This window comes from Euleptes europaea, chromosome 1 (genome assembly GCF_029931775.1).
Source record: "Euleptes europaea isolate rEulEur1 chromosome 1, rEulEur1.hap1, whole genome shotgun sequence".
Classification (NCBI taxonomy): Eukaryota; Metazoa; Chordata; class Lepidosauria; order Squamata; family Sphaerodactylidae; genus Euleptes; species Euleptes europaea.
Window position 1 is genome coordinate 156,469,220 of NC_079312.1, and position 19,006 is coordinate 156,488,225.

Consider the following 19,006-nt stretch of genomic DNA (forward strand, 5'->3'; position numbering starts at 1 on the left):
ATGCAATGGGACTTGGTTTGAAGAGGAGGCAAGGTTCTACATATTGGGGAGGGGGACTCCCATGGTATGAAGGAAATTTTACCTCAAAATAATAGGGAGAAAATCTAGAAATGGTATGTTGCCAAGGCAACCGGGATTGCTTCCATAATCTTAGAAGACCATCTTGTGAGAACTTGGATGCCATTTTGGGTTGGCAGGGCAACTGTTCAGAATGTCGAGTCATCCTCCTCACATTGGACAACAAGACTCTGTCTATGGTTTAGTGCCGCACTGAAGCCTCAGGTGCTGAGTGGAACGGCTACGCTTGGGAGAGGACACCAGGTTCTAAGACGTCCCTCGTAATAATATGTGAGGCAAATACCTTGGCTTTCTAAAGGGTTGCTAAGGCAATCAAAAACAGCTTTCAGAATTTCAAGTCAGCTGAGCAACCATGTCAGTGAAGCATTGTACTGTGGGAGGATGGAGAGGGTGATGAGTAAGTATCCAGAGTGCTAAGTAGGAGGTAGATTGTCTGAGGTGGTGGGAGGGGAAACGAGGGGTGGGATGGTAAAGTGGAATTAATGGAATGGGATGCGTGTGAGGTAACTTGGGTGGGAGCAAAAAGAGGTGTGATGTTTCAAGAATGCTAGGATAAATATTTTATTTATTTAGAATGTTTGTACACTAGCTCTTCAGAGTCCTGCTCAAGGTGGTTTATAATTACAAGCCACAGTATAAACAATAAAGTGTGGCTCCCTGTCTAAGAAACTGGAAAAATGCAGTTGTATTATAAGGCATGGTTGTAGACACTGGATCATGTAGTTTGTTCTGGATGTTAGCAAGGTGTGTTGAGATAAGTGTAGATTTCCAATGCAAAATAAAGCTTATATATCCATTATGTTCTTCCACAGATATGTCCAGAAAGTGAACCTGTTGTGTGGACTAGTCCAGGTTGATGGTGGGGTGGAAGTCATGATGAAATCTCTCTGGAGTTCCCATGGGTCCAGATAATAAAAATATCCTGAATGACTTGCAAAGTGCTCTAAGATGCTCATGAATATGTTTCCATATGGTAGAGTAATATGAGTACCTATTACAGCAGAATTAACCTGCTTAATTTCAGTACCTGAAAGAAAGGCAGGAGGGGAATGAATCAACTAACCTGATTCAAGGAAAATCCTTCCTCTTGTCTGCCATGTTTTGGTCTCGGTTCTTCTTCTCTCCAGGCTGAGTTAGTTGGCTGTTTGCAACCTCATATTAAAAGGGCTTGCCTTCCGTTGTATGTTTTATTTCCGGGCTAACTTTATTGAACCTGATAAACCTGAAATATTTGTATGCTTACCTGTTCTTGAAAATCCATGCATTGTGAACTCTTCAGTCAGATGTTGGTCTTCATCCCATCATTGCCCTTTTACTTTAATTACTGGTAAAGTAAATAAAATTGGCTGTTTTTGACAACTTATATTTGTGCATGTCGTACATATTTTGTGTGTGTGAGTACAACATCATCAAGATACTTCATTTGGCAATATTTTAAGGTTAACAAGTGGGTCTAAATGTCTGCCTAATTTGCTTCTAAATTGTGTTTGCTGTCAGCTGATTTATTACACTGTGTGTGTATGTGTGAAGTGCCCTCAGGTCACGTGATTTATGGTGACCCTGTAGGGTTTTCAAGGCAAGAGACATTCAGAGGTGGTTTGCCATTGCCTGCCTCCACATGGGCTGAGAGAGTTCTGAGAGAACTGTTCTGGTCCAAGGTCACCCAGCAGGCTTCATGTGTAGGAGTGAGGAATCGAACTCAGTTCTCCAGATCAGAGTCCGCCACTCTTAACCACTGTACCATGTTGGCTCCCAATTTATTACTAGCTTGCACTTATTTATCTTATCTGGCCTGCATGGAAGCTTAGGTCTTGCCATGATTGCAAAATTGATCCTGAACTTGCAGAGGAGCCTAAAACTGAACAAAGAATTCTGCTCAGGAGCTCAGGCTTTACACACTTTTGCTTATCTAATAATCTATTGATAGCACAGGAGGAACAGTTTGCTTTGTAAGATTCTTATAAGACCCCCCCCCCCTTCCACCGATGCTAGGACTTTACTGGCTGGAGCAATAGTGCGGAGCTCCATTAAGTTTAAAGTCTGCAGCCTGTCATTCAAAGTTGTCAAGTTAGTGCATCTGAAAGAGAAGTCAATTGCAGGTTTGCGTAATAGTTTCCCTTAAATACATGGAATGCTACAGCATTAAGATTAGGATGGAAAGCTTTAAATAAGAGCTTAATGCCAGAATACAAATTATTTCTCTTTCTTTCTCTTTTCTTCCCCTCTCTCTCTCCCTCCCTCCATCCTGTTTTGCTTTCTTTAGCATTTCTGATGCCAAACTCCCACTATTCATTTTGTTAATCCTACTGTACTGGGGGGTATAGATAAGAAATTGCATTTCATGTAGTTTTAAAAGTACATTTTGAAACTTGGAATACAGTCATTTGTTTTATCAGAGTGAAGTTGCAAAAGAAAAATCCCTAGGTCAAAAGGGGACTTTGTGCTTCCCAGGGCATGTAGAAAGTGAAACTGTGAACTGACCTGTTCAGCTTGGCACAATTGAACACATGCTGATGGCCCATGACTTCCATTCCTGTTTATATATTCCTTTACTTGGAACTCCAGCATCTCCGTATTTCTATTCAATGCTAGGTAGGTTCAGTTCCTTGGAATGGGAGTCATCACTTAGTGTATACTTTCCAATATTAGAAAGCGGCTTTTATCCCACTGTAACCCCAGTCTTGAAATCCCAAATGGGGCTCAGCAAAGTATGTTTTTGTGCATCAGAACATTCCTCAGATCAATTCAGTCCATCGAAACCTACTGAAAGACAACCTATTTTGCCATTTTAAACAAGAAAGTGATTGTGTCCTTAGATATATGCCCCCCCATCACCTTAAAGGACTCCTATGTGTGTGTGTGTGCCATCAAGTCATAGCTGACTTATGCCGACCCTGTATGATTTTCAAGATAAGAGATGTTCAGAGGTGGTTTGCTATTGCCTGCCTCCACGTGGGCTGAGAGAGTTCTGAGAGAGCTGTGACGGGCCCAAGGTCCCCCAGCAGGCTTCATGGGGAGGAATGGGGAATTGAACCAGGTTCTCCAGATTAGAGTCAACCGCTCTTAACCACTGCACCAAGCTGGCTCTCATGAAGGGCTCCTATGCTGCTCCAATTGTAAATGTTCTCTGATTTCTCTTCATCAGGGTACTGAAATCCAAGACAGTAGCTATTTGGACAGCGAAGGCGTGTACGGTGAATCGGATCTCTTTCCTGATGAAGACAACATGACCCTCGCCCAGCAGGAGGTCCATCATGAGTCTGATATGGACAGTGCCATTGGGAGTGCCCACAGCTCCGAGGCTTCAGATGTATGTAGGAGCGAGGAAAAGGATGGTGTATTGGGTGGCCTCTTCCTGCCAGGAGACAAGTGAGTAAAAAGCTCCACATTAGGGTTGTTTTAGAGATTTCTTTTTCCTGTTCTCATTTTCAAAATGCCAGACTGAATGGTCAGGCAGATGTGCCCAAAAATGCAGCGCCACAACTCAAAACAGCAACTTAGTCCTTCTATCCCAAACAATGTATACTAATGAAAACCTTTAATGTCATTGCAGCACCCGTTTTCTCACTTCTGCTCTACATCATTGGGGTCTGTTAGGGTTGGAATTTCCCAACTTGGAAACACTGATACAATGACATGTCATGGATTTCAGTTGCTAAATGTTACGGGGAACTAGAGAGGGAACTTGACATCAGGCTGTTTGCAGCCTTGTTTTTCCGACTGCTGCTGCCAAAGGTCCTGCTGCTTTGGAGTTCTGCAAGTTCCATATGTCAGACTAATGATGAGTTACCTGTGTGTGTGTGTGTGTGTGTGTGTGTGTATGTGTTAGAGCTTTTTCCTTCCTTATGTCTTTAAGATACAGGGAACAGAAATGTTCAACATGATGATTTGAGCAGGCCTGGTGTAACTTTTGTGTATCTGAGGCGGATGTGGATTGCATCCAACAGGCTTTGTGTGTAGAGTTGCCAGACCCCCGCTGGGGGTGGGGGATCCCCGGCTTTGGGCCCCCTCCCCCCAGTGCTGTCCAGGTGGCCAGCAGGCTTGAAATGAGGCTTAAAATGAGGCCTAGGCCCCAACTAAGTCAAGGGAGACACTCTGGTATTTAGGCAAAACTCTATGATAAAAATGGCTTCTACTATAGAGTTTTTGCCCAAATACTAGATCGTCTCCCCCACCGTCAGCATCATGATGATGTCACTTCCAAAAGTGACATCATTGTGCCTAGGCCTCATTTTAAGCCTGGTGAGACCCCCCCTTCCCCCACCAGTTGCCAGGGTGGACCCGGCAACCCTATTTGTGTGTGTATGTAAAGTGCCATCAAGTCACAACCAACTTATAGCGACCCCAGCAAGAGGCTTTCAAAGCAAATGATGAATAGAGGTGGTTTGCCATTGCCTTCCTCTACAGAGCCTTCCTTGGTGGTCTCCCTTTCAAGCGCCAATCTGCTTAGCTTCCAAATCTGATGAGATTGGGCTATACCATGCTTCCTTCGCTCTCCCGGCATTCTTTACATGGGGCCTAATGGCAGCCACAGTGATGCTAGAATAGAGTTGCAACCTGACCCATTCCTGCACAATTGCCTGTGGAGCAAATATAATTGTTACTAGAGATGGGAAGCCTGGGGGGAAACCAGTTTTTTTCTCAAGGAGATTTTTCAATTTTTTGATGGAAAACTTGAGAACTTTTGGAGCACTGAAGAAAAACTATGAAATATTTTCTGTTTTAGAATGAGTGAAATGCTTCTTGAGGCAAGATTTTTTTTCATACTTAAAAATACAGCATGAAAAGTCTGAGGCCTTTCTCAAAAGTTCATTCTTGTCAATATTACAAAGTTTAACTTAATATCCAAATATGCTGATGACACTATTGGAACTGTGTAAAAAGATTTGTCTAATAATACACATTCTTTTTTTATTACTGAATTTATTTTCTATTTTCAACTTTTATTTGTCCCCTTACCTTTCAAATGGTAAAAATTAAGATACATATGATATCGTAGCTTAAGATGCTTCCGTTTGCTACTCTTTCTCAAGTATTAGCTATACTTGCAATTTTTCTTTTATAAATGTCTCCATTTTCTATTTTCAAATTACATAAATATGCCAAATAATGTTGTATATGTTAACAAAGTTATAAATGATGCATTTAATATTGTAAAATAAGTTTAGATTTGATAGCAAAGTAAGACATATTTCAGTTTTCCTAAAAAAATTCCATTTTTCCAAAACAAAGGGGAAAAGTCATCGTTGTCCCATGGCGTCAACATTTTCAGAATTTTACATATCTTTACCAATAAATAGCCTTCATTCTGGATTTTACTCCAGTTATCGCAACCTCGATAGCTAGATATTGTCGAAGGCTTTCATGGTCAGAGTTCATTGGTTCTTGTAGGTTATCCGGGCTGTGTAACCGTGGTCTTGGAATTTTCTTTCCTGACGTTTCGCCTGCAGCTGTGGCCGGCATCTTCAGAGAAGTAACACTGAAGGACAGTGTCTCTCAGTGTCAAGTGTGTAGGAAGAGTCAGAGAGGGATTGGCTCGATAGCTAGACTTCTGACTTCTGACAATAATTATTTCTTGCCCAGTTTTGGTTGCATGTTTCAACGGGACTGGCTTAAACTGTATTGGGATAAATAATACATTTCAGGGTCTGTTTGTGTCAGAGCTTGCAAAACCTGGCTTGTGTGAGCCTCAGGAGCCAGTGCTAGTAAAAGTGACACAGGCCATGAGGTGGTAAATGGTTAAAAGGTTTCTGATGGGGATGGGGTGGGGTTAAGAGATTTCTGTAGGAAATGATGAATATTCAGAAAGTCTATTATTATGTATGAATACAAATCAGTAAAAAATGGGTGCATTTTATGAACATTTACTGTGGTTATTCCTATTGTACATTTCATATGCACACTATAAGTCATATTTTAATTTTTACTTTTATTAGCAATTCACAATAACACAATAAGTCGTACTTCTTAATTCATACAACAAAACAATAACTCAAAGTACTACACATTTAATCGGTTGATTATTTGTTGGCAAGCTATCTCAAAATACAAAATATATCTTTTAAAAATTAGCTGTATGTTAAATGCCTAAGGTCTTTCCAGTGAAATATGCTCCCTTTGCTTAACTGCTCTGAGCCTCTGTTCACCCAATCATTATATCCAAGCAAAAAGCATCCTTTCTATTCCAGTGCTGGAAAAATTTCCCCATCCTATTCGAACTTTAAAGACACTTATCCCCCAATAAATCTTGAACAGTACTTTAACTTCAAGCAGAACAATGCATTCAAATGATTTCCATTCTTTGACTGTTGGCACCCCCTCTTGCTATCGGCACCTTTGCTGCAATTTATCAAAATGAATAATAACTCAGTCTCCTGCTGCATAGTTAAATTCTTAAATTGGATCTTTGTCAGCTTTAGATCAGCTTTAGTACCACCACATCTCCAACAACATGGATTAATGATGGCATATGTATTTTTAAAATCTCCATGATATTAAATACCACCATGTTATAATCTTGTAGTAATTTTCTGTCAGTGTTTCACAAGGTGTTGATTTCTTTCCTTTCCCTGTCTCCTCTTCAGTTGTTTCTCCTAGATCCTTATCCTGTTTTTCACAAAAACTAACAGTGCATTCCTAAGGAGAGTTACTCCAGCCTAAGCCCATTGAAATGGGCTTAGACTGGAGTAACTCTCTTTAGGAATGCACTGTAAGTAACCCTATTCACTGTAATTAGCTATCCATTTATCTATTTATTTATAACTTTTCTTTAGTGCCTATCCACCCAAGTAGGGTCTCCAAGGCAGCAAGCATCAAAACATTTCAGCCTAAAAACCATATTTAAAATAAAGTGACTATAAAATGTATAAAGACACATAACACAACAAGAGAGGAGAGCCAATGCCAGTTACTGGAGGTACACCAAACTAAACAAAAAAGTCTTCACCCACTTGTGGAAGACAAGGATAGAGGGAGACAGATGAATCTCCCTGGTGAGCGAGTGCCAAAGTTTTGGTGCCACAACTGAAAAGTCCTTTTCTCACATTGCCACCCATCTAGCCTCAGATGCTGAAAGCACCTGAATAAGGGCCTCCGAAGATGATCAGAGTGGTAAGGTAGGTTCATATGGAGAAAAGTAGTCCTTGGCTTCAAGCCATATAGAGCTTTCAAGGTCAATACCAGCACCTTTAATTGGCCCCAGAAGCAAATTGGAACAAGACTGGAGTGTAATGGTCCCTACGACCTACTCCTGTCAACATTTTGGCCTCAGCATTTTATACAAACTGCAGCTTCTGAACAGTCTACTGCACATTGCAGTAATCAAATTTAGATGTTAACAGGGCATGCACAACAGTGGCAAGATCTTTCGTACCTGGGTAAGGTAGTTGAGAGAGTGGTTACTGAGCAGCTTTAGGGATTTCTGGATAACACATCGGCCTTGGACCCATTCCAGTCAGGCTTCCCACCCTGGCCATGGGATGGAGACACCTCTGGTCGCCCTCACAGATGATCTCCTTACATGGTCTGGGACTATTGTACCTATGGGACTGCCTCTCCTAGTATGCCCCCTAGAGAGCTTTACGCTCCACAAATAGCAATCTACTGGTGGTCCCCGGCCTGAAGAATGTGTGTCTGTCCTCGACAAGGGGCCAGGGCTTTTTCAGCCTGGTGGAATAGTCAGGCCCCGGCCTGGTGGAATAGTCTCCCGTGTGACATCAGGGCCCTGTGAGACCTTAAGGAGTTCCTCAGAGCCTGTAAAATGGAAATATTTCACCAGGCCTACAACTGAGGGCAGCCGCAAGTTTGTCCATCGTTGCTGGCCTCCCATCCCTCCCCCTACTCTTTATATGTGGGGGTGTACTCTGCTTATTTGGTGCCATGGTGGCTACCACTGTTTTACTGGAATGCCATTTTTTTATTGTTAGTATGATTGCTGTATTTTACATTTGTATTTTACATTTTGATGTGGTTTTAAAGGTGGTTATCCGCCCTAAACCCAGTTGGACTGGGAATGAGGGCAGGTTATAAATTTGAAATGACAAATAAATAAATATATCTCCCAGCGCGGGTCATTCACCAAGGTGACCACGGCCATTTCAGTCCCATAGCCAGGCCTGAAATCAGAATGAAATGGATCGAAACAGTGTTGCCTGCTGTCTTGTGTTTTTTAAAGCAAGAAGACTACGTCTTGACATGACCGCCAAGTATGTAGACCCACTCAGTGTAGTCACACTATCAGCAAGCTGACAAGACAGACTAAGAGAGGGAAAGACAGAGACTCGGTCACCCTGGAGGAGGAATAATCAGATGTGGACAATGAACGGGGGAGGGGGTATAGTGGTGTATTGCTGGAGCCAAACGATTCAGCTGGCTATTTAAATCTCTACTTGTCCTTGGTTCATCAAAGCGGGGGTGATGGAGTCAACTTTTTGGCCTTCAAGTGTCAGAGGTCCTGTTAGAAGTACTTCCTGGTAAATGTTGTGATGCTCCTTTCCCGTAGGTTAAGTCCTCTCAACCCTTCTGCAGCATCTGACGTTTCAACCTATTCCACTGCTTCCTTGATTAGTAACGAAGAGCAGTTTGAAGATTATGGAGAAGGAGATGATGTGGACTTCACTCCCAGCAGCCCCTGCCCTGATGATGAAAGCAGAACAAACGCTTATTCAGATCTCGGCTCGTCTGTTTCTTCCAGGTTCCTTACTTGCATTATGTTAACGTTCTTTTCTTTTTCTTGGAGTCTAGGAGGAAAATGCTTACAAAGTTTACTTCAATATGTTTTGGAATGGCTTGTTCTGTCATTAGTATAAATCCATCTTTTTTTTTCCTGCATCACTTTTGGCAAAAGCTTTGCAGCCACCTTTCCCAACAATAAGATGAATTATGGGAATGTGGCACATCATGTTGTCCAAATTGTAACATTAAAAAAGAACCCCCCAGACTGGCACACAATGCATGTCCTTTCCATGTTTGCTGTTTTTAAAAAATAGCATGCCTGTATACCAGAGTTAAGGATGATGCTATTGTTGCCATAAGCACATCTTCCAGGATAAAATGGTGATAAGCACATTCCATTAAAACTAGAGGAGTTGAACAGTGCAATCCTAAACAGAGTTACATCCTTCTAAGTCCACTGAAGTCACTGGACTTAGAGAGGTGTAACTCTGCTCAGGACTGTGCTATGAGTGAGATCCAACCTAATAAAGACTACAGAAGACATCCTGCCCTCTCAAGATTTAGCCCTGGCTCTGTTTAACCTCCACAAAATGTAAAACTGTGCCCTGGAATCATAGTTACTAACCAGGGGCTGTTCTTCCTAATTTTAGCTTCCACCAGCCTCTGATCATGTACAGATAGGATGGTGATGGAGGAAGGGTGATCTTGTACACCAGTTTATTGGAATGTGTGTAGACTAGACTGTCTCTGTGTTAGCCTCTCAGACATTCAGGGCACCTCATGATCAAGGGAACAGGAGATCTAACAGGAGATGTATTGTTGGAAGGTTCTCCTTCTAAAAGCACAATTATCCTGGAGATAGCCTTGCTGGAAATGTTGTAGTTGACTGTAGAGGATGACACTCCCTTTAGTGAACAAAGGTCATATGTACTAAAGCCAAATCGAGACTCGCCAGCCTTAGGGCACTGTCACGCATGACGAATATTTCACTTTCAATCCACTTTCAATCCACTTTGCCTCTGAATTTTACTGAGTGAACTGGCAAAATGCACTTGCAAACTATCATTAAAGTGTACTGAAAGTGGATTGAAAGTGCATTATTCAGCTTGTGTGAAAGTGCTCTTAGTCTAAGCAATGAAGATGATGTCTTAGTCTACTTAATTGATCCATGTATTCCCAGTGATCCTGAGACTAGCCTGGCTGCCAGTCTTGTAAACAGAAGGAGCACAGGAATCTCCATTTCAGAATGGCAAGCTCTGATTTTGAAACACAGCAGGCATTTGTGGTAACAGTCTCTTCCCTTTCTGCCCACAGTGCCGGTCAAACCCCAAGAAAAATGAGGCACATCTACAGTAGTGAGCTGCTGGATGTCTATTGCACTCAGTGCTGCAAGAAAATCAACCTGCTTAATGACTTGGAGGCCAGGCTGAAAAACCTGAAAGCAAACAGGTAAGAAACACTGACGCCTCAGTGGTGCCTTTTAAAAGAGGGGCCTGTGCTACAGGCATCAGGAAAGGGGAAGTATCCAGCCTCCTGATTCATCATTACTAAAAAAAATAAAAGACCAGAGGTAACTTCTATTCTCACTGCATTTGGATTAAACCCTTTTTGGTTCCGTCAATCAGTCGACCGATTTTAATTAGTGTGAATGTTACTGAAACCTCAATGTGGATGCCTTTATGAATAGGGTTGCCAGGTCCCCACTCACCTTCGGCGGGAGGTTTCTTTGCAGATCTTTTGTGCATGCGCGCCACCTCTCAAGTAGCCTTAGACCACTCAAACTAAGTTTGAGTGGTCTAAGGCTCCTCGCAAGGCGGCACTTCCGGTTGTAAACTGGAAGTGCCGCGTCAGCGCGCGCATGCACGATTGCCTGCCAGCCCTCAGCTGGTTGGCGGGCAGAGGGGCACATTACCAGGGGTTTGCCCGCCACCAGCAGTTACCTGGCAACCCTATTTATGAAGGAAGCGTAAAATGCCTTTATTAGAAGTTTAAAAAGTGAATCAGAAAGGTTCAAAAATTAGCCAGCGTTCCCTTTGCTGACAACCATACCAGTTTAAATTTAACCAATTGAATGTTTAGTTAGTGTAACTAAGGATTAATCCAATGAAAATTGCACCCCCAAGTATACATATACAGACATTTTGTAGCACCCCACCCAGTTCTGGAGCCCCAGCAGTAAAGTCATGCTCCATGGGTGGAATTTCTTCCACCTATGGAAAAGATCCAGTGGATCCAAGTCCAAGCCAGGCCAGGTTTGTATGGGCAGAAATGGTCCATGGGAGACATTGAGAAAATGAGCCCTGAAACAAATTAGGGGACATTAATATAAAAACAAAACTAAATGCCATTCATTTGCCATTTTTGTATGAGACTTTAAATTCTTATTGTATGCATAACACACTGCCAGAGGATTTTAGTACAGGGTTAACTTTCTTGTCTTTAAGTGGGAAGGACACCATTTGTTAGTTCTTCTCCTGCAGCCCTAGACCATCAGGGCTTTCTTCGTATGGAGATAATACCCCAAATACCGCCCCCAAAATGCAAATGTAGGAGATGCTGTAGTTTTGAGGCCCATATTAGAAAGCCGTGGCTTTAAGGCTCTTGTGAAACAGAGTTGTGAGCTCAGGTTCCACCATCAGGACAAAAGTACATAACACATTCTTTTTTGTTTGTTTTTTTAATGGCAGTTTTTTAAATTTGTAAAGGCGTATGCCATAGCCAATCATTCTTAGAGAGCGTATTGTTGGCATGCTGGAAGTTACAGGTCCAGCCCTTGTAAAAAGGTAAAGGTCCCCTGCGCAAGCACCGGGTCATTCCTGACCGATGGGGTTACATCACATCCCGATGTTTACTAGGCAGACTTTGTTTACCCCCAGCAAGCTGGGTATTCATTTTACCAACCTCAGAAGGATGGAAGGCTGAGTCAACTTTGAGCGGGCTACCTGAAACCGACTTCTGTCGGGATCGAACTCAGGTCATGAGCAGAGCTTGGACTGTAGTACTGCAGCTTACCACTCTGCGCTACAGGGCTCTTCCAGCCCTTGTGCCTGTTGATAAAAACATTGTTGATAGCTGAGATGGGAAAGGACTGTGGCCTGAGATCTTAGGGACCCACACCAGTCGGAATAGACAGTGGTAAAGTTGCAATTCTATATATAAATAGTTAGGAGTCAACTTAGGGGTGTCACTCCTAGTAATTCCCTTTGATGCCCACCGTGCCTCGGGCACCAGTGGGAGGGATTGGGAGGGGAGGCCTGGTTTGCCTATGTCACTTCCAGTTTAAACTGGAAGTACTCTAGCATTCCACAAAAACTCTATGGCAAATCTTTATGCTAGCTAGAGCATTCCCCTATGTCACTTCCAGTTTAAACCGGCTGTGACATAGGTGTGCAGGCACAACACTGGCATGCCAAGCCCCATTCCCAATTGCTCCCCGGGGGTTGCAGGCTATGGCCTTGCAACCCTGGATCATACTCCACAGAATGTACTGGGAATTGCTTCCCAGAATGCATAGAATTGGTCTGACTGTACAGTCTCTTGGTGAGAATGTTTTGGGCTCTGGAAAAGGACCACTCACTGCTTTTTACAGTCAAGCACAAACTTATGACTCCTTTTTACAGCCCACAGATCTGATCCAACAGGCAGGAGTCAGTGACCTTCCTCAGATTCCTGGCACTGCCACACAGCATCCCAAACTTGGTCTAATACCAGTGATTTCTATTTTTGTGAGAGATCTGTAACTGGGCTGTTGCTTCCTTGGGCACGCTGGCCATCCCCACCTCAGTCATGCTGTCCTTATAAATCCCACCTCTGAATTCTATTCTGATGCTCAAGATGGTTCTTTCTACCTTTCTGTGAAGGCAACTTCACTGATATGTATATATATATATATGTATGATAAGAGATTTCCTGACATACATTCAATGAGACCCTTGTGCCTATTGGCAAATAACCAGTTTCTTGGGTTTGATTCCTATTTGCTATGTACCATGGATTTTTGAAGGACCTGTGCGGGGGGAGAAATAAATAAATCTAGGCTCTCTGATTTTTATCCTGAAGGTGGGAGTGCAGAATAAAACTACTCTTTTTGCTTGCTATCAGAAGCCATTGCAAGTGGGGAGGGAAGGGGTGCCTGAAATTTTCCAAGATGTGTAGATTGTTCCCCCCAAAAAGCTTTATGGTCACATAAAAGAATCACTGTTCTAAATCCCTTTATCCTCATTATCTGTCTCTCTCTGCAGCCTTTTTTCCAGTTCCAACCACCTGTGACTGAACCATTGCAAATACTCCCATGCCCCAATCATACTTACTTTCATACCCCAATCATAGCTGCAGTTTCAGTGAAGTAAATCCCATTCATTTAAATGAAGGAGTCTTGTGACTAAGGTATTAGAAAGACAAAATTCAGTCTATGGCCTTTTGTGCATGGATTATTTTCATGGCCAAGCCCCGAGTACTTCAGGGCTTTGTTTTCATTATGCATGTATTTTACGACCTTTAGAAGTCGCTTCTGTCTCCCCTCACATTTTTCCTGTGTTTTCTGGATGCTGTTTTAGCCTGAGTTTAATGTCTACCTCGATCCCAAATAGAAAGCTGGTCCTGTGCATATTTATCAATTAGGGGTTTTCTCCCTACGCCCATTCTCGCTTCCCCCTCCCACTTGTCTTTCCCTCCCATCCAACTCCTCCCCTCCAAGCTGGAATACTATGTGCCTGCTTTATTTGGTCAGTCACAGCGAGTGTGTCAGTTTCATACCTCTGCCTGATCAAAAAGTTTGCTACTAAAGAGAATGCTGGAATAATCACAAACTACCTATGTGGCTACTTGTTTGGCCAGTTTCACCAAGAGTGTGTCAGTTTTAGACCTTGGCCGGATGGACAAGTGTGAGAAAATGGCTTGCCCAGCTGATATGGAGACACACAGGGAACCTACGCACACATAGATGCACATGTATGCAGGCAAGAAGGGAAGCACTTGGTCAAAGGGGCAGGGGAGGAATTCAAATAGAAAGTGGCTGGAAAAAGTCAGGAAGTGGGGGAGGGTTTGCAGTGAATTGTGGCTACTCGGTTCAGTTAAAATGAAAGAATCCCTCCGTGTGGCTGGTGCAGAGGCTGGTGATGTATTAAAAAAATAAACTGCAGCCAATCACAAAGCAGTATTTGAAGTGGGAGGGGAACAGCACCTACACCATTAGTTCTGAAGCTCTGCATTTTCTCTGGTGATGCCTAAATGTAACCTCAAGTATGCCAGGAATTTCTTCCTGGTAAAAAAGCCCTGTGCATAATTAGTTGAGAATTTGAGTTCAAATACTGTGCATTGAGAGAGCAACATATACAGCAAAAACCACCCATGCATAAAAGGCCTAGCTTTCCCATCTCTGATTCCCTCTGCTCCAAGACTGTGATCCAGGCTTTCTGGAGCCTTTTGGTGGTTATTCGCCTTACAGTCTTTTCACATTTTTTGTAGTTTTCTATTTTTGTTTTTATTTGCTTTCTACTTGATTACACATTACCAGACATTACCAGAACAAACACAAAGCAGTCTGATAGTCAGCATTTCAATGTCGCTTTCTCAAGAAATCTACACATTAATAATAGTAAGAATAATAATATTGGTATTCACTGTGCTGTAATAGTGAGCATGTCTTACTAGGACCGGGGAGACCAGGACTGAACCCTTCCCAGCTCTAGGAAACTCTCTGGATAACCTTGGGTCAATCACAGACAGTGTCTCTACCACCACCTCCGACCTTACAGGTTGTTGTGGGGATAAAATGGAGAAATGACTACCATTATGCTGTGTTAACTCTTAGGAGGAAGGACAGAATAAAAATATGGAAGATTATATTTTGTTTTGTTATAAGCACCAGAGTACAGATCTCCCATAAAGATTGTCATTATCTTATTTGGAGGGAAATGCCCTTTCATTTTCCAGTATTGCTTTTTGCTGATTGTTGCAGCAGCAATCACTCTCTTCCTTTTTTAAGTAATACAGGTTCATTGTTACTGCTCCTGAATGGGTTTTGAGGTTCTGTTCTATTTACACAGCTGTACAAAAGCAACTGCAGGTCTCATCGCATAATTTTCTTTTCTTTTTTTCTAGCCCAAACAGAAAAATATCTAGCACGGCTTTTGGAAGGTAAGAAATATTACTGCTGCATGTGAGACTGCCTTAAATAACAGTGCATTCACACAGTTGTCTGCCCTTCAAAACATGTATTGAATGCAAAAGAAGGATTTGAATGGGGCTTGAGTGGTATCTGAATGGTGCCAGAAGGAAATCCATCTAGCTGAGGAAATCTCTGTCGCTCCAGGATGATTCCCACTGCACCTGGACCATACCCAGTGGGCTTATTACTTGCTCCACCTTTTGGAAAGAAATTCCCACTTGTTTCCTTTGTTGCTTTTTGTTCACAGCTGAGGTAAAAGCTGACAAGTTAGGACCCAGGACTGCACTTGTGCCCTTGGTGTAGTGGTTAAGAACGGTGGTTTGGAGCGGTGGAGTCTGATCCGGAGAACCAGGTTTGATTCCCCACTCCTCCACATGAGCGGTGGAGGCTAATCTGGTGAACTGGATTTGTTTCCCCACTCCTACACACGAAGCCAGCTGGGTGACCTTGGGCTAGTCACAGCTCTCTCAGCCCCATCCACCTCACAGGGTGTCTGTTGTGGGGAGGGGAAGGGAAGGTGGTTGTAAGCAGGTTTGAGTCTCCCTTAAGTGGTAGAGAAAGTCAGCATATAAAAACCAACTCTTCGTCTTCTTGGACTTTGGATTCTTTCTCATGAGCGTTAGGGTGATTGTTCCATTGCCATCTCTGCCTTTCTTTTCTAAAGCAAAAACGGAACAGACTTTGGCTTTGCTGCTTCAGCCCTCAGCCTGCCTTTTTGGTAGTATTTTCCTCAAATGATGGGTGCAAAATAATGGAAAGGAGGATCTCTGGTAGATGTTCATTAAAGAAAACTCACTGAAGGAAGATATTGGGAGCACACGCCTTCATGATAGGCATGAATGATATATTGCCACGAAGCATGGCTAAAGTCTCATCTGTTCCACTTTTTCTGTTCAGTATTACGTAGAGAGATGCTCCAACATCTGTGGAAATTCACAGTTGTGCAGAAGCTTCCTTGTTCGTGAAAGAATGAGGGGGAAGAGCCATACATGCTTGGGAGCTGGTGGTCATGGCTTTATTATCCCTTAAAATGTAGTACTAAAGAGCAGCAAAAATAAAGTCTAGCTTAATGCAGCAAATAGTGATATTTGCATTTGTAATTTAGTTTTACATGTAACTTTTCTGTGAGGGAAGCCCCACTCCCACTTCATACAGGAAGCCTCCCTTCTTTCATTCATACAGGAAGTCTTTGGGAGGGGCTGTGGCTCAATGGAAGAGCCTCTGCTTTGCATGCAGAAGGCCTCAGGCTCAATCTCCGGCATCTGCAGTTAAAAGGATCAGGCTGTAGGATATGTAAAAGACCTCCACCTGAGATCCTGGAGAGCTGCTGCTAGTCAGAGTTGACAATACTGACATTGATAGACCAATGATCTGATTTGGTATAAGGCAGCTTCATATGTGCGTTCCTTACTCACAAGCCTTTCAAAGGGTCAACTAGCTTTCTTCTTGTCTTCCTGACAGACAGCTCTTCCATAACAGTAACTTCAGCAGCAGCAACGGCAGTACAGAGGACTTATTCAGAGATAGCATAGATTCGTGCGATAATGATATCACGGAAAAGGTGAGGCCAGGCCATTCTTATATCACAATGAAGAAAAGGTCTGGGGATATGCTGATACACCAAAGATACTTCTGTACCTCTTTGTTTGGGTGAGGCTGTCTCCAGTGTAATCTGATTGTATGCTTGGACAGAACCTGCTCAGTGAGCAATTTAAGCTTGGGGTTAAGAAAGAATGCAGTTTTTTACACAATCTTGGGGTTAATAAGCTGGTCAGGGCTGGTGCCTATGACCTTTTCCCTGTTCGTAATATTTCACAGCCCCTGTAGAGAGGAAACTTGCATCTTCTTTTTTTTTTTTTTTGCAGGTGACTTATTTAGAGAAAAAAGTGACAGAATTGGAAAATGATAGCATGACGAATGGTGACCTGAAGAGCAAATTGAAACAGGAGAACACACACCTAGTTCACAGGTAACTGAGCATGCTGCCTACTGTTGCCTTTCTGTCATCTCCACAGGCAGAGTGTAATGAGAAACCTCAGAGAACTAAGACACCCCTGATACCGTTCTTGACTGTCAGCTTTGGAAGCCAGAAAACAGTCCTCAAACGGTTGTTTGAGCTGTGGCTTTGGAGAGAAGGAAGAAAATGATGTGTTGAAAATTAGTTCCTCTGGAATGACACTTACAGCCTAGCATACATTAAACTCTCTGCTGATTTAACGGAACAAAAGGTTTCCCCAGCAACTATGTGTCTAAGCACTGGTGGGCTTTATCACAAGAAAGAAAGAGCTCTGCCTTAAAGGCCATGCAGGTATGAGAGTTGAAAGAATAGAAAGGAATTGGAGAGTGGGGGAAAGAAATCAGAGGCAGGGTGGGAGGCCAACCCTTGTTTCCCCCAGGTGTGAACTTGCTGTGTTGGGGCAACAGTTTCTCTGGCTGCTTGAAAGCTTGATCTCCAAAGCTCACTAGATGTAGCCTTTGGGGTTTAGACAAGAGCGGAACTAGCAGGGCAGCCCATTCCTGATCTCCAAGGACAAAAGTCCTTTGGAGGTTGCCGGCGGGGAGGCCCAGACGCTGTCCTCCTGGTGCTGACATGTCAGCGCTGCCCAGGGACACTGGCTGAGCCTTTCACTGACATCCCACCAGTGCAAAGGCCCGTGGTGGCATTCCTGGGGCGTGTTGGGGGGCGGAGCTGCCAGTAGGCAGCTTCCTGTCCCTTTTCAGCCTGGCACGCCTGCGGGAAGAACTTTTTTGCAGGTGCAGCCTCGCTGTTCTCAGTGGGGCAAAATGGCCCATTTAAAATTTTAAAAGCTGGTGGAAGGCTTTTCAAAGCCTTTCGGTGGCCAGGAAATGGGTTTGGAGGCAGCACCTCAGCCACGCCGTCCCCTGCCGCCAAAAGGTGAGGAATGGGCTGTGAGTTTATAAAGTGTGCATATGTTAAATGGAGGTGGTCAAGAGAAGTTGTAAGTGGGAGTAGAGTCTACCTGGGCCCACTATTTTTTATGAGCAGTCTAATTTCTTCCAAGAAATTCAATCTATATTATGTATTAGGATTTTTAAAAATCCCTTTATCTTTGTGGAACTGGGTGGGGGTCATATGAGCACCTCTTAAAATTGTGCAGAGGGCTTAGTGAGAAACAAGCTACCTTGCGTGCCACGGAATCCAGTTTTACTTCCTTTCTTGATATAAATAAGACATAGGGATGTGTTACTAACTGCAGAATTTACAATAAACTATGTTTCTTGAGATTTCTGCAAATGGACATGGCGTCTCAGAGGCCATATAGTCCAGGAACAAGCCACTTTAATTACCTTTTGATTGGCAGTTGCCAAATCCAGTAGATTCTAAAAGGAATGGAATGCAGAAGTGTGTAACTTGCAAGCAGACATGTTGAGCTGTTGGGTAAACGTGAAATCACTTTGCTAGAGTCCATGAATTAGAAGAACTGTTGAAAGACCAAGAGGCGTCTGCTGAACAGACTCTGGAAGAAGAGATAAAGAGGCACAGAGAAGTATACAGCAAATATGAAAAGGAAAAGAGCACTGAAATTGAGCTGCTCAACACAAGGTATTGTTTAAACAGATACTGGCTTTCTTCAGCCACTATGTTGCTGTCTCAGATGCTACAGTTTTTTAAAAATTTATTTACTACAAGTAGCTAAGGCCTATATCACATGCATTAGTCCAGCTACATGCTTGTGCCCTTGATTATGTACAGAAGGTATCATGTGGTCCCTTGCAATTACAATACAAATACAGCATTGGCTTTGTTTCTTACCATAGCTCCATAAACTTCTGCCATTATCATGGTAATGGTCATTGGCTATATCTCATTCTCCACTACAGCCTCCCAGTGCATGTGGCTGCTATTCCACCTGGGTCCCATGAGTCCAAAAACAACCTGCTGTGTGTGCGGGGGGGGGGGGGGGGATGGGAAAGATCTGTGATCCTTGCATCCATGGCTCATTGGATACACCTCATTGTTTACATGGAATGCAACTATGTGAATGTGTGAAAATGTAAGTATAGAAATAAGTCTGTCATAGCTGGTATTGTGGCCAGGGCTGCATGGAATTCTGTATTTTAAAA

General features: G+C 43.0%; 1 protein-coding gene across 1 annotated transcript in view; it reads left to right on the forward strand.

The window, feature by feature from the left end:
* Positions 1–19,006, forward strand: part of RAB11FIP4 (RAB11 family interacting protein 4) — a 271,185-nt gene that overhangs the window by 240,417 nt on the left and 11,762 nt on the right. Inside the window, exons 4-10 of the mRNA XM_056858462.1 lie at positions 3,224–3,447; positions 8,579–8,770; positions 10,066–10,200; positions 14,854–14,889; positions 16,382–16,481; positions 16,786–16,889; positions 18,345–18,485. Of these exons, the coding sequence (XP_056714440.1) occupies positions 3,224–3,447; positions 8,579–8,770; positions 10,066–10,200; positions 14,854–14,889; positions 16,382–16,481; positions 16,786–16,889; positions 18,345–18,485 (932 nt within the window). The remainder of the gene's footprint in view (positions 1–3,223; positions 3,448–8,578; positions 8,771–10,065; positions 10,201–14,853; positions 14,890–16,381; positions 16,482–16,785; positions 16,890–18,344; positions 18,486–19,006) is intronic.